At 42.9% G+C, this 16035-nt stretch overlaps 1 protein-coding gene across 1 annotated transcript in view; it reads right to left on the bottom strand.

Moving 5' to 3' along the window:
• COPS3 (COP9 signalosome subunit 3) overlaps nt 1–16035 on the bottom strand; it is a 142582-nt gene that overhangs the window by 56608 nt on the left and 69939 nt on the right. The window contains exons 7-9 of the mRNA XM_086940858.1: nt 6617–6757; nt 1351–1524; nt 155–241 (exon numbers count right to left, since the gene is read on the bottom strand). Of these exons, the coding sequence (XP_086796984.1) occupies nt 155–241; nt 1351–1524; nt 6617–6757 (402 nt within the window). The remainder of the gene's footprint in view (nt 1–154; nt 242–1350; nt 1525–6616; nt 6758–16035) is intronic.

The following is a 16035-nucleotide window of genomic DNA, read 5'->3' as shown; positions in this document are numbered from 1 at the left end:
CCTACTATTAAGCATGTTATATATAAAATCCCGGTAGAATTATTCTTTCAAGTATGCCAATTTAACAAAGGTGTAGCAAAATTACTTATACCTCTGCTAACACAAAACACAAATGGCTGACTGACTTCGTACAAATGATGAAATATTTTCTTACCATGTGAAGGACATACTTTTCGGCTTCCTGGGCTCCTGACAACTGTACTCTACTTGCCATGTCTTGCAAGGACAGCGTCAAAAAAGTCTGAAATTAACACCAAAGATTGCAATGAAAATTCCTGTAATTGTATTCTTACTAAATTCATGTTTGCACACAGAGGAGAATAATTGGCAATTGTCATATGATGCATGAATAAAAACAATATAAATGACTATAATGGCCTGCATCAATCTTCACGTGTAACAGTTTATAGTGATACAGGTTAAAGGTGTGGTATTTAGTTTATTTACCAGAAGGGATTTGGCACTGGGCTTTTGACTTTCCTAGAAATTCTGGTAGATTAGACGGCAAAATCTACACCAGATTGTTGCACATCTGTTTGCTGCAAGTCTTAGGCTAGAGTACATCACCAGCTGAACCAAAATAATCTGCGGGTACCAAGTCATCTGACTGTGTGCTAAACCACTAAATGGGTATTTTCAAGTATGTGCGCCTGGAGGATTTTCATACTGAAAAGGTGGTAGAAGATCTCTGGAATGGGGGTGGTTTTCCTCACCCAGGAGGGATTCCAGCAAAGAAGGAAATGTAACCCAATGGACAACAAGGTCCCATTATCAGAGGCTAGGAAGATACTATCGAACTTTTTGCATCGCTTGAAACTAGTCATCATTGGCATCCACCGGACAGACAAGACTTATTTTGTTAATCAAAAATAAAATGTTTTGGAAAAAAACGCCCTTTCACTAAAGGAAAGGATGCAAATTGGAAAAAAATAAAAATGCACTGAAAGGTAGAACGAAAGGGGTATGATCCTTTACTGATTTTCAGCTGACCAGAGGGGGAAAAAAAAGGAAAGGAGTTGTGTAAACTGGTAATGGATAGAGCCAAGGCTAGCACACAGGGCAGGCATATTCATGTTGGAAGTCAGAGGCTCACCTTCCATCCTAACTGTGATGCAGGCCATTCACACCCATTGTTGGAAGAGGAGATGCAAAAGAGTAATAAAAGGTAAACTCATTAACGGTTCTAGTTTACAAATTATCGACAGTTGGCCATGAAATCAGAACCCAGATTGGTGAACCGGCAGCACCTGTGAAGCCTTTAACTTCAAAGATCAGTTAACGTCAATATGCATCAATAGTTGCTTATAATACAAAAGTAGAATAACAAAGAAAAACAACAAACCACCTTACCTTTGTTAGCCTCTGAATATTCTTTTTATAAAGAGATGACAAGCACTGTTTCACCAATCCCATGTTGTTCTCCCTGGTAAATGTCTCACTGTGCTTATTTACTAGAATTCTGAGCTCTGCAGGATTGTTGGTTGCATAAACTTGTGCTAATTCATGGTAAGCATTGCTCAAGGGCTGCAAAGCAAATGTAAAGATATTGACAGTGAGGCATGTTGTAGTGCTTTCAAAAGTAAAATGGGTATTTTAACCTACATGACTCACCACTCCAAAGCATTTCCGTAGGGGTAATACATATCAAACACCACACAGAAGATAGAACTTTAAATCAGAATTGAGAAAGTTCCCAAAAATCATTTAGTACAATAAAATCTTTAAAGAAGTCATCTACCAGTAACTGGGCTTTTCCAATTACAATGGCATATCCTTGCCCTCCAACTTTCCATGTGCAACTCCCCATCACGTTTATCTTTGCTCGCTATATCCAAGATGGTAGGCACTAAAAAATGTGCTTCACTTCGCCTCCAGTATCTGAGGGGTGGAGTTGGGGAGGGCTCACCTATTATCACCAAGTTTCCCAGCCAGTTCTCCTGCCAAAAAGTGGGAGTTTTTTACCCGGGGCTGCCATCTGCTGCTAGCAGCAAATGCTGGGGTTGCATTACAAAGGCGGAAAGGCCTTTGAAGCTTCCCTCTCGGGCACTGTGCTCATCCTGGGGGAGGAAGTGTGACACCTCCACCCAAAACAGGCTTTATTTCTGACCTGAGCGAGCAAGGGCTCTCGACCCAGCGGTCCAGAAACATGTCTGGTGGTGGCAGGCAGCCTAAAGCCAGTTAAAGACCATACCAGGGTTCGTAGGTTTTCAGGGGGCACCCTTCAGGTCCCCTTTGAGTACATGTTTTAATAAATCCAACACTGGCATCAGTGTGGGGTTATTTAGAGGAATTGTTTGGTACGAAACACTCCTGGATTCAGGGAAGCCATCATAGTGCTGGGGAACTCGAGTTGTCGAGTTTCCAGCCCATGTAGTGGCTATGGCTTCCCTGGCCCTTACATTATCAAGAATAGACTTAAATATTATAGGGGTATATCTGCTCATGCAGATATGCCCACACCTGAGATATAGTACACCTTTCCTTAGGGCGTGTAAGACCTGCTAGAGGGGTGACTTACCTATATCTTGGGCAGTGCTGCTTTCACAAGACACACCGTGCCATGTCGACCTGATCGTTTTTGCCCGCATCAAGTCATGCAGGCTACAGTGGCAGTTAGCATGGCCTTGGTGAGGGGAATCTAGGGGACCCTCTCCAGTCCAGACCAAGGTACCATTTACTAGGGACTTACAGGGGGGTCTGAAGTTGCCAACTGTGGTACAGCTTTAGGGAAGGAGCTCTGGCACAAGGATCCCGGTTGGCAGGGACCCTGTGCACTTTCAATTGAAACCACACAGTTTTCCAGGCAAAAAGCCAAGGCTAAACACACAAGATGATGGACGGAATGTTGTACAATTGCAAAACATTGTACAACAGTTCAGACATGGCCATATGCAAATCAGTCTTGACCCTGTGCCTCATGGGAACAGTCCAGCCCGAACTGCCAGGCCATGTCTTCCCTGGACCGGAATCAAGCATCCTAGGACCGGTTTCTAGCTATCAGCCGTCATCAGCCAGGATAGCTTGACTCCAGTGGAGTAGTGAGCATGGGACCCACGTCTGGGGATACACTTCCCACATAGGGCGAACAGCAACACACAAGATGATGGACGGAATGTTGCACAATGGCAAAACATTCACCCCAGTCACAGACCAGGGTTTAATCCATCGTTATTTTGCTCACCACGCCACCCCAGTTTAGACATGCCCATATGCAAATCAGTCTTGACCCTGTGCCTCATAGGAACAGTCCAGCCCGAATTCAACCCAGATCTGTGACTGGGGGCGTGTGTCTGAAAAGTTTCAGCGCTCCATCCATCATCTCCTTGTGTTTGCAAAAAGCGGAGGCCAGAAGAGGCACTTTCAAACTCACGTGTTTTTCCCATTGACCGCAACGTTATTGTCTTACACTGGTAAAGTACTGATTTATTTAATGCTTCTAAACTGATAAGCCTGGTACTCCTGTAGGTATAAAATTTAGTTTGGGCGTCTAAAAATGTATAAAAATCAGCTTTATTTTTTATAAATGGTCTGATTTCTCTTAGGTCGTGTCAATTACTTATTGTCCATGTTGGTGATGTAATATACTTAACACATGTTCCTTTAACCCTTTGTGGGCGGACGGCCCTTGGCCATCCGACGTCACGGTGGGCATGTGTGGAGGACGGCCGTGGGCCGTCCTGACCACGCCCTGACCACGCCCAGTCATAACTCACCCGCACCGCGGCGGAATTCCAGTCGTGGTCACCGGGTTAAGTAGCCGGTCTGCTCTTTTACACTCTAACAGGACTGAGTCAAGGTGTACAAGTGAGTATCCAGGGTCCATCTTTGTGAATTGAGCTATTATATGGCAAGACACTCCTGCCATACCACATAATACTTTCACCTTGCAACATTGTGATTCTCTCTGACCTCGCTCGGAAGAAAGTCAGTGTAGTAAGGCAAAGTACAAATGGAAGCGGAGGCTTCCCTGGAGGCCTTTCACTTTTCTTCTCTTTGGCACTATGGCTGATATGGCAGAATCCTTCTGGTACTTATCCAGAAGCATTTAAAGAACTTGCCAACAGATGTGGAGGCTTTGTTTTATTTTTGCTCTGACTTTGCTAGAAGTTTGAGAAAAATCTGCATAAAGGTGGTTTACTTTGCCCAAGCAAGATATGTTTGAGTGATTAAACAGAATTTTAGTAAGGTATCTTGTTGGAAGGTAGAAAAGATGACAGTGGAAATAAGGTCTGGACAGTCCATTTAGACTTCAGAATGTGATCATGAGTGAGAAATGATTGTATATTCTATATGTACAAATACATGATTTTAGTGACAGTTTAATAGATGTTAAGTTACTCTGCTTGTATATGTTTTAATTACAGGAAGCTGTATGCATCTTGTTAGAAGACAACAGATGCCTATGGAGCGTACATCTAACCGAGAACTATAAGAGACAACCTGTGTGATGCCCATCTTGGGAAGAGATCTATGCCAAATTGTAGGAAAGTGACCCTTTTGTCATCGTCACCCCCACTTTTTGCCACTGGTACTGATGTTTTTCTTCTGATGTGCACTGGTTCCCTACTAACCAGGCCCCAGTTCCAGTGCCCTTTTCTCAAAATAAGATAAAATGGTCTAATTTTCAAACAATTGACACACATTGTGGCCCCCTGTAAGTACCTAGTAAATGGTACCCCTGTAACTAGGGCATGGGTACCACAGAATGTTTCCTAAGAGCTGCAGCATGTACTATGCCACTCTAAAGGACCCTACTACAAGCTGCATACGCCTGGCATTGCAGTCTGGTCATGGGGCAAACCATGAATGAAAACACATGGCAAACTCACTGACTGTCATGCCTAAGTCAATGCACATAATATATGCAAGTCACCCATACAGCAGGCCTTGTTGAACTAAGCCAGAGTGCATTATATTACATGTGAAGGCATATCTGCATTAGCAGATATGCACCTGTGCTGTATAGTTCAATTACTAGATGGTGCAAGCGAACAGGGAAGGCATCTTAACTACATGTACTAGGCACTAGTAATTATGAGTTCCCCTGCTACATGATGGTTTTATTGAAACTTATGGTGTTTGGGATCAAACATCTTGTCTTAATACATCTGTACTGTTGCCAGTACAATATTTATTATGGTATGCACTCAGAGGGCACCTTAGAGGTACCCGCTGAAAAACCTATCACTGTCTAGTGTGCTGGCTGACTGGTATCGACAGACAGCCAAATAAATACATGGTGATAAGTGTTATTGACATATTAAGATGTAGTGAGAATTTGTGAAGTGAGTGGGTAGGCTATAAAGAATACCATGTACATTATTTCGACTGAATGGTGTATGAAACATATTGAAAAACGTTTCTAATATTTACTAGATAATAAAACTGTAAAAAGGTTTCATAACATCTGAGAAGTAGGAAGAGTGTTTTTGTAACAAAAATATGGTGAACACATGACAGTTTTCGTATTTTTTTTTTGTTATACTGAAAAGTACTTCCTTCACCCAATTAGATTCTCTGTGAGACTAGGCTTTTTATTTTGCACTTGTGTTGGATTCAGGATGGTCTTTGGGAAACTGATATGAAGGGGGAGAGGAGTTGGCCTAACGGCTGGGGCGGTCGACCTAGTATCTGGGAAACTGTGTTGGAGTCTCGGCAATGACGCTGAACATCCTTTAATCTCCCCGTGCCTAACAAAAATGAATGTGTCCTAATGTAATGCAATATAATGCTATGTAAAGCGCTCCGATACCCGATTCAGGTCAAGTCCCACTATATAAAACTCAGTAAAAATAAAAAAGGTCCAAGTCGAGAGAAGGAACAGAGTAGATTAGGAAGTTTAGATGATAAAGAAGACTTCAATAGTCAGTCGTCAAGGTATGTATTAACAAAGATGCCCTATCTTCTTGGGATAGCCATGATTCCTGCCATGCATTCTGAAAATAATTGAGGTGCGGATTTGAGGCAAAAAGGAAGAACACTGTATTGGTATTGAGAGATGCCTGTTTATAATTTAACCTCTATGAATAATATTCAATCTTTCTGTTGAAAATGTGGTTATATCGGTCACACTGCATTTAGCATACATGCTTCCAAACCCCACATGTTCAATCTATAGTCATACCTAGAAATGCTATTGGGCTTGAAGAAGTTCTAGAGACAATATTCACACTTATATACCTTAAGGGCAACATCTGATGCTGCCAGCCCTTCGGCTCAAGCTGCCTAAAAGTCATCAGAATAAATTCAGAAGTAGGTGACAGGCACTCCTCAGCCGTTGGCACCCTCACCTGTTTGTAACGATCTCCCTGCAGACATCTGCAAGACTTCGATTCATGTTTCTTAGGGCAGGGTTAAAAACCCTCAAACTCTTAGTCCATGTTCGATCAAGCCAGAGCTTTTAATGTTATGCACGTCTATGAGTTGAATAGTTTTTTGCCTGTGCTTCAACTATGGCAAACATATTAAAAGGGAATTCTAGGTAAAGCACTTCTCAATTTATAAAGAACCTTTTTTCCACCCGATTCAAGACACCTATAAGCAATGATGAAATTTAGTTTGCACTACACAAACAAAATAAACACACATAAGATATATAGATACGCATTCTGCTCACCTTAATAAATCGACCTACTATCTGTGAGGTGTATTTCGGCAGCTGCTGAACTTTGCCATGTAATATCAAAGAGACTAGTATATACTTTTTATACGATTCTAGCATGATATGACTGACTGCCATAGCTGGTGTTGTTATTGCCTGAATGAAACAAAACAAACATAAAAATTGTTAGCGCATTCTTTAAAATATCCTCCTGAAATAGAACACAAGAATGCTTAAGAAAACATGGGGCACAATCAATGCAATTTAACATTTTATGCAGTATATGATCACCAATTACTAGATTTCTTAATGTGTATGTGCAGAGCCTGTCCATTAATGTGAGATTACACAGATGTCAAGGGATCCTTGGTGTATGCCTACCAATAAGCCTTTGGCCAATGTGTAAATATGGTGTGTAAAGAAGGTAGACCGCTTTGATTCTGCCTGTGGAGTCTGTAAGGAGCAAGGATTAACTCTTATGTCCTGCGTCACAACACCTTGTGGAGGGAGATACATTTGGGTGTTTGTGTGAAAGCAGTGAGCACAAGAACCATTACACCCTCTGCCAAAGTAGTCAGTTGAAATCATAGCTCGACCTTGACCAACCCTTCCCAGGGATACTTCTGCCAAATGCAGTCCAGTTCCCTGACAGGCAGGCAGGCAGGCCAGTTCTTCCTTCTTTCATTACCAGGCAGTTTTCCCCCAGACTTTGGTCTAATCAGAACTAAGGAGGACTACCACAAAGTTAGTCCTGGTCCAGTGCATTTCTTCCGTTCACCGGCAGGCCTCGTTGGTATCAAAACAATCACAAAAGAGGTGATTTGTGTGCTGTACTTCTTACTATTGGGTTGTGAAATCAGCATAAAGTCACCAGAAGGTCTATATAGCCATCAGAGGGTCTGTAATGTTTGTAGAATCCTCAAACTCTAGAGAAATATTCGATCCTGTTGCTGGCCTGATTGTATAGGCTTTTAACAACAGATTATCCAGTCAAACTAGTTTAGACTAGCCAGGGTGTGATGAGTATTGGCCTCAGAAAAGACACCTACATCTGCTCTTATTGCCAATCAAGTTGGGTACAACACCAAAAAAGTAGGAAAACAGTTTCACTGTAGAAAATTGGCTTTTCACATGGCTCCCATAATTTTTCCCTGCCAGGTACTACTGGTATTTTGACGGTCCACACTGAGAAAGCACAGTCTAGTTTCTCAATGAACGTGTTTGCTTTATACCAAGTAAGTTAATTGTATCGAGTTTCACAACTGAAGGGTTGCAACTTGCCAATTCTTTGAATGAAATGTATGCAGGAGGGCTGATTCCATTTGCAGGACCTCATAGGGCTCTGAATTCTTACGTTAGATGGGAGGAAAGAGGAAAAGGAGGGGTGATAGCCACACCCTAGGAAGCCCAGAGAAATAAGAGGAATGTGGATGTGCAGGACTATGTTTATGCTACAAGGAGTCATAAAGGACTAGCAAAGCTCAGATACAAAAACAGGGAGAAGAAAAATACTAACCTGTAAGCAAATTTTAGTAGTGTGTATTGCTCTAGAGTTCCAGGCTCTGCATACCCCTGCCTTCTAGTGTTGTTGGGACGCTAAGTATTTGTTTGTCATTGATTAGACATAGATATGAGATAGCAAATTTTATTACAGATAAGTTGGATGTTATGTTTGTTACAGAAACCTGTGGCGAAGAATCATCCGACCCAGATTTTAATATTGCTGTGCCCTGTGGGTATAAAGTCTTCAGGCATGATAGACCTATAAACAAAAGGCAGAGGCCTTGCAATAATTCATAGAAGTGAAATTATATCTCACTGTAGAATTTTACCTGCTGCGGACTGCGAAGCTCTTCTTTTTAATATTGGTGTATCTGATCAAGAAACATTTAAAGGATTATTCATTTATCACACACCAGGTGCTAGAAGTGGATTTTAGAACAACTTATTTCCTTTGCTTGAATTGGGTATCCAATCTAGATGTTTCCCCTTGCTGGGCGATTTAAATTTTCACTTGGAAACACTAGCTGATAAAGAGACTCAGGAACTTCTCAACATTACATCAGATTTAGGATTCCAACAGCTAGTCCAAGGCCGTACACATCAAGCAGGACATACCCTGGATGGAGTGTGTACTAATAATCCAGCCATCTCTATCACATCTGAGCTTCCTCTATTTCGATATGACTTGCCTGGATCCAAGGCAACTAACACAGCGAATACCAATATTAGCAGGAGAGCTTGGCACAATATTGATTTAGGCGTACTGGAAAGCCAGCTAGTGCATAGTCTCCCAGACCCAGAGTTGGAAGTAGAGATTTTAGCTAGAAGTTATACTTCTTGGCTGGAATCCAATTTTGCTCAATTAGCACCAGTGATGGTGGCTAACAAAAATAGAATGACGCCATCTGCCCCATGGTTTTCTGAAGCTCTTAGATCAGATAAAAAAGCCAGTAGGAGGAAAGAAAGAGCCCGGAGTAAAAATGAAGATACAGTTGAGAAAGAGCAATATAAACAAATGTTAACTGGTTATAAGAAAAAAAGAATCACTGAGAATAGCCAATATTTTACGTTGAAGATAGAAATGGTGGGTAATTCAAGTAAGGAACTTTTCAAGGTCATAAACAACTTGACAACCATTAAAAAGGATGATGATGCCAACTGCACTCAAGATTTCTGTAACACTCTGGCGCAGGCGTTTAAATCAAAGGTTGATCTAATTTATGATCAATTTACCTTGTATACACCTAGCACTAATGTTATAGAACAGGAAGCTAAGACCACAATGCCTCTCTTAAATGTTACCCCTACCTCCCCAGTGCAAAATGCCACCCTTTTGTTAAGGACTAAATCTGGCTCTCCGGATGATCCCTGTCGTCCGAGGATTCGACATAATATCAGCCATATTATTAGTCCTCAGCTATCTGGCATCTACAATCAGATGCTCTTACAAGGAATGTTTCCAACACTGTGGAAACAGGCTTGCATCTTACCATTATAAAAAAAACGAATCTAGATCTAACGGATCCGGCCAACTATTGACCCATTGTGAGGCTCCCGCTTCCTGCAAACATTCTAGAGAAAATTGTAAATGTAGAACTTTCTACCTACATCCTAGAAAACCACATTTTAGACCACAGCCAGTTCGGTTTTAGGTCATGACAGCACTGAGACAGCTCTGATAAAGACTACAGAGGAAATACGCACCGCATTAGATGGCGGAGGGTCGGTGGCTCTCATCCTCCTTGACCTGTCCGCGGCATTTGATACTGTGGACCACACCTTGTTGACTGAACGTCTAAAGACCATAGGTTTGGGAGGAAAGGCCCTTTGACCATTAACTTCGTTTTTAGTAGATAGGACTCAGACAGTGCAACTAGGCATTTTAAATCTGCACCTTTTGCTCTGCCTTGTGGGGTACCACAGGGCTCTTCATTGAGCCCTACGCTATTTAATACTTATGTGTCTGAACTAGCACCTTTGATCAGAAGTTTTGATCTAATCCCAACCTCGTATGCAGACGACACCCAATTGGTGATTTCAAAAATAGACAAGGATATTAACTACTCCACCAAACTTCATGATTGTATGGTCTCCCTAAGCAATTGGATGAGTAGGCATTGCTTGAAGTTAAATTCAAGTAAAACTAATGTGGTGCTATTTGGAAAGCTATTTCCTCTATGGTCTCCAGTTTGGTGACCAAGTACCTTGGGCCCCCTTACTACACCGGTAGCAAAGGCTAAGAATTTGGGGGTCATAATAGATGAAAAGCTTAATTTTAAATCTCAGATTTCAAAGGTGGGGTCTTCTGCATTTTTTACCATCTAAACCGTGCGTAAAATTCTTCCATTTATCCCTAAAAATCCCAGAAAAAACGTCTTAACTTCCCTGGTTTTTATCAAAATTGTACTATTGTAATGCCTTCTATATTAACGTGCAGTCCAATCAGATAAGAAGACTACAATAGGTGCAAAATGTCGCCGCCAGATTATTGCTGGACGTTCCTAAACACCAGTCCATTAGGGCTGGGATTCAAGAGTTACATTGGCTTCCAGTCGCCCACCACGTGAAATTCAAGGCACTTTACGGAGAAGGCCCACAATTTCTTTGGCACGCTTTTAGCTGCTACTCTCCTAGCAGATCACTATGGTCGGCCAATGATCTCCTAATACCCACCTCTAGTGTCAAAAAGACGAACTTTGAGGGGGTGGGGGCGTTTCAGACAGTACTATCAGGATATGGAACTCTCTTCCACTTTCTCTCAGGAACAGTTCATCCCTGTTTGAATTTAGGAAACACCTTGAAACCTGTTTTTAAAAAAAATGTGCTTCCCTCTTACAGCATCGGACCACAAGCGCCTAGACACCTAAGGGTATTAGTGCGCTATATAAATTGTTATAACATTACATAGTGTTGGGCTTGGAAGTTTGCAGGTTCTATTTTATGTTTCAAAGTCTTTCGAGACACAGGATGCATAGTGACTCAGCCTTTAACGGACAATGTGCAAGGGTACCAACTCGGTTAGATTGTTTTTTGCACATCGGGTAAGTAGGTTTGGAATGGCGGTTGAACATAGCATGTGCACCATGTGTATTGAGCAGTGTCAAACAAGTTATAAGAGAAGAGATCAAACTAGAAGGTTATGTAACCATAGTTTTCTGACAGGCCCGGAAATCCACCCTTCAGCTTGCGAGCAGGATATTACCCAAAAAAGCTGTGGTTGCACTTTTTTTTAAGGATGGAGTGCGCCCCAGGATGGAGGTAGTTTGGGGTTAGTGATAGGGTCTTTTTAGATTTGTGTTAGCAGGTCTGAATGCCATTGACTACCCACTTAGTTATGCCAGCCTTCGAGAAGGGATAACCCTTGTGGCATTTTGAAAAGGTAGAAAGAGATGGTTAGACTTGCAGAATGATTTGTTTTTTTCAATACAGTGCATGTGGCATGTTTAACCTCAAGGGCAGTGCACCCCCAAACTTTTTGGAACCACAACCTTATTTTTAAAATGACTAACTTTCGCGACCCACCTAACTTTAAAGGACATGAGGCGGTCTATTTTTTAATAACTAAAACATGTGTGGCTTTGCACTGTCATTTCCTGATAGTGCATTTTCTATTGAAATGGCCACTAAATGTGCACAGAGATCAAGTTTTACTGAAAAACCTATATTGCACGCAAATGATAATGTGTGGAAATCAGGTTTCAGTGATTATTATTTGATCACCAAGTAAAGTTGCTTTGTTTCTATTAAAATCTATATTTCCATCATACTTCAGAATTACAAAAAATGAGTGTAGGAAAGTGCCCCTTTCTGACATGGTCACCCCCACTTTGTGCCTGATAAACCAGGTCCCAAGTGCCAGAGCTCTTTCCCAAAACTCTACAATTGTTCCTGCCAATTGGCAAAACCTTTAGCACCTTCTGTAAATCTCTATTAAATGGTACCCTGGTACCTAGGGTCTGAGGTACTAAAGAGGGTTCCTAAGGGCTGCATGCAGCACGACTTGTGCCATCCTAAGGGACCAAGCACATGCAAGCCCGCCACTGCAGGCTTGGTGTTCTGTGTAGACAAAGGTAAAAACACGACGTGTTACATTGCTGTGTGCCATGTTCCTAACACTGCATGTAATATTTGTAAGTCACTCCAACTGCAGGCGTGACAGCCCTAAAGGCAGGGTGCTGAATATTACATGTGAGGGCATACCTACATGAGCAGATAGACCCCTGTACTGGTCAGTCCTATTACTTCCAGTACAAGTTACCAGGTAAACCGTTTTAAAGCATATGCATGGTATCAAACATCTCGTATTGATAAACTCACAGAGATTCCAGTGATGGATTAACCCAGAGGACACCTAAGAGGTGCCCCTTTAAAACCTACCAGCTTCTGGTGTGCTTGCAAACTGTTCTGACCTATAAGGGTCTCTACTCTTAGGCGACCCAGAACAAAAGCCTGTCTGGAATGAGGTTGTAACACCCCGTCACACAGGATGCCCTGCGGATTAGCCTTCCTTCAGCGGCAAGCCTCAAAGTGCTGCCACCTTTGAAATTCGAATCTGGCTTGCCCTCAAAGGAGAGAAAGCTGAACCCTTTGTCCAAGGCCCCCTTGGCACCGGGACAGGTGGGAAAATTAGCTAGTCAGGTAGGCGTGCACCCTCCACGCTAATACCACCCCTAACGTGGGCTACTGTGAGGTGTGATGGTATACCTAGGAATTCTGGGACAGGGTTAAGCCCACTTCCCACAGGAAGAGTTCATACAGGTGGCATAGTGACCCCAAGAATCAGTAGTCCATTGGCTACTACTCTACACTCCCCTAAATTCAGTATTTAGGGGAGCCCCTGGCACCAGAGTAGCAGATCCTGATGACCTAAGAAGAGTGGACACCGAAGACCCGCAAAAGAAGAGGAGAGAAGAAGCAGCTGACCTGGTACCAACCCTGCCAGCCTGTCTGCATCCCTCATTGGAAACTGCGCCAAAGTTGACTGGTCCTGCAGCTGGTGATTCCAGAACCTTGGGTGGACTGCCTGCCTTCGATAAAGGCCCAAGACATCCTGTAAACAGCGGACCTGTTCTCCTACATCCTGCAGAACCTCCAAAGCAAAACCGGAGTCATCCGGAACGGAAAAAACCTGACACCTGAAGCAACCACTGCACCCGTCGCCCCGAGTTGAAGTGGGCCAACGGTGTCAACAAGGCCCCCCCCGGCCTCCAGAGCTTGAGTCCATTGTAGTTTCACCCCTCGTGGACTCCCAGACGCTGCCTGCAGCCTCTGCACGCATGTTCCCTCGCCTATGACTGCTCTTGGTAAGAAAACTTGATGTCTAAAGTCAACTCTGCACCTGTCGCCCCGGGCCGTGGACAAGAGGACCCCAGGTATCCCTACGTTCCCGAGCATCGCTAAACTTGAACTGCCCTATTGGTTCTACGCAACTGGCCTTCCAGCCAGAGCTTGCAGCCTCTAACCTAGCTTTCAATCTCGATCTTTAATGCGCAGCAAAAGTAACCAGATAAGTACAGAGTTTAACGGCATCTTTATTTATTGCTTGGACTTTCATGCCACACCGAAAATCGGGCACTCTCAAATACAGAGTCTGGCGATCTATAGTCTATGGTGGAAAGGGGATACAACCATGGGGGACAATCTTGGGGTTAGTTCTGAGAACAACAACGTCTCTGTGAACCTGAATGAAAGTGCCTGCAGCTCACTGTTGCATCCGAGAGAAATTAAGGCTATGCGGTGAGTCACCTTCCATGAGAAGAACTATAAAGGGCAAGAGTACAGGGGTTCAAAGGGGGAATCCATGATCCTGGTTAGCACATTAAAGTTCCATGCAGGGACAGGGTCACCCTGAGAGGCAAGGTTCTCAAGGTTCTTCAAGAATGCTTTGATGACAAGAATCCGAAAAAAAAAAGAATGTTTCCAGTTTTGCATGTAGGTAGTAATAACGGCTAAGTGAAGCCATATGGAAGTGTAAGTGGGGACTAACTTTTTCAGGTGCCAGGTGCAAGAGGTAAAAAATGATGTCCTGAACCATAGGCTTTAGCGGGCTCAGTTGCTTGGGGATGCAATAGCGGACAACCCCTATCCATTTTGCAGCACAACAGGCCCTTGCAGTAAGTCTGCAGGTTTCGTGCACTCAAACTGGAGATAAAGATCGCCAACCTCTAAAACCGCAGGGGACAGGTAGCTAGGTTGAGCGGTCTGGATGCCTGATTTTGCTTTGGTTGTGTGTGAGAAGGTCCAGCATGTAAGGGAGCTTCCCGTTGGGACTGATTAAATTCTTGAGGGGTGTTGAATACCAAGAGCTGCCTGGCCCACGTGGGAGCCACGAGGATGGGTGCGAGGTGACGTTTGCAGCATCTTCTTTACGACGCACTGAAGGAGGAGGAAAAGCATAGGCAAATATCCCTCACCAGTTCATCGCTACAGCATTGTTCATGGACTGCGGTGTGGTTACCTGGATCAAATTGTGGGTATTTTTTGTTTCTGGAGGTAGTGAACAGGTCTATTTGTGGGCACCCCAACAGACTTGAGTGGGGTTCCCGCTCATGGACTTGATTATACATCCAGCTGAGCATGTTCTCAAAGTCTTTGTCTAAATCCAGAAGTTGCTTCCCCAAAAGGTGTATGCAGTGGGGGATGGTCCAGTGCCAGATCTTTTGCACTAGTACTGATAGCGGGAGAAAGTGCATGCCATGCCGCCTTCCTTCTCGAGGCAATATATGGGAGTCATTGTCTGTCTTGTTGAGAATTACTTAGCCCTAAATGACTTGAAAGAAGGCTCAGAGAGCTAGGCATATGGCCAGTATAATCAGATCATCTAGATGCGCTCCCCAACGACTGAGAGGCGTTCAAAGTAATGGTCACCTGCGGGACCCGGTTTGAGAAAGGCCAGGGCTCGAAAAATCCACTCGTATTGTTTAGCAAGATTAAATAAGGACGACCGATTTTTAGGAACTACTCGCCCTTTCAGGCGAGTTGAAAATCCTCGAACGTCTGTGGAAGACAAACTGACTTTTGACCTCTGTCTCTGAAAGTGGAGCGAATGTGTTCAGATAAGATTTAAAGGCATCTTTATTGCTCACAATGTGAAAGAGCAATAAAGATGCGTTTAAATCTTGTTATCTTGTCACAATTGCTGGCTTTTAGAGACAGGTCAAAAGTCAGTTTTTCTTTCTACATTTATTTTTCTGTGACTGAAGTTGAGGATTTTGAAAAGTGAACTGTGTTATAATTGAATTGCTTAAAGCATGTGAAATGAAAGGCTGTAAGATGTCAGGCTTTTTTCTAATACAACACTGAAATAGCTAACTAATACAACAATGACATAGCTAAGTGAACTGTTCAAACAGTTCAAATGTATTTCACTAGTTATTAAGGCACATTTTTGTAATTCTGCTGAGCAAAAATATTTTTATAGGCTCAAAACAAATTAGAATAATTTCCTTGGTGATGTGCACATTTTAAATATTTGTTCTGAAACACAATTCGCAAACCTTGTTTATGCACTATTACAAGTGAAACTACATTTTACTGGGAAAGCTTTGTGGCCATTTCAATGGAAAATATGCTATCTGTAAATGGCAGTGCACTACCACATCATGCTTTAGTAATATATGTATGCTCCAGCCCAGTTGACAGTGCGATTAGTGAACTAAGGGCCAGATAAACGACTGTTCCATTTTGCGATTCATAAAATGGAATGTACAACAGACACGGTTTGCGATTCTCAAATGGGTCGCAAGGGACCTGCCTTTTTAATATTCATGAGGCAGGTTGCAATTTCTAGCCCATTGGGAATGTCTGGAAACACCCGGATGGTGGCCTGCTGAGGACAGCAGACCCCCATGTTTGTGTTTGATTTTTCAATAAAACAACCTTTTTTTTGTCCATATGCAGCCTGTTTTCCTTAAAGGACCACTGTCTGCTCT

This window comes from Lissotriton vulgaris, chromosome 10 (genome assembly GCF_964263255.1).
Source record: "Lissotriton vulgaris chromosome 10, aLisVul1.2, whole genome shotgun sequence".
NCBI classification, from domain to species: Eukaryota; Metazoa; Chordata; class Amphibia; order Caudata; family Salamandridae; genus Lissotriton; species Lissotriton vulgaris.
The sequence above is the reverse complement of the archived record's forward strand: the minus strand, read 5'-3'. Positions and strand labels throughout refer to the sequence as shown.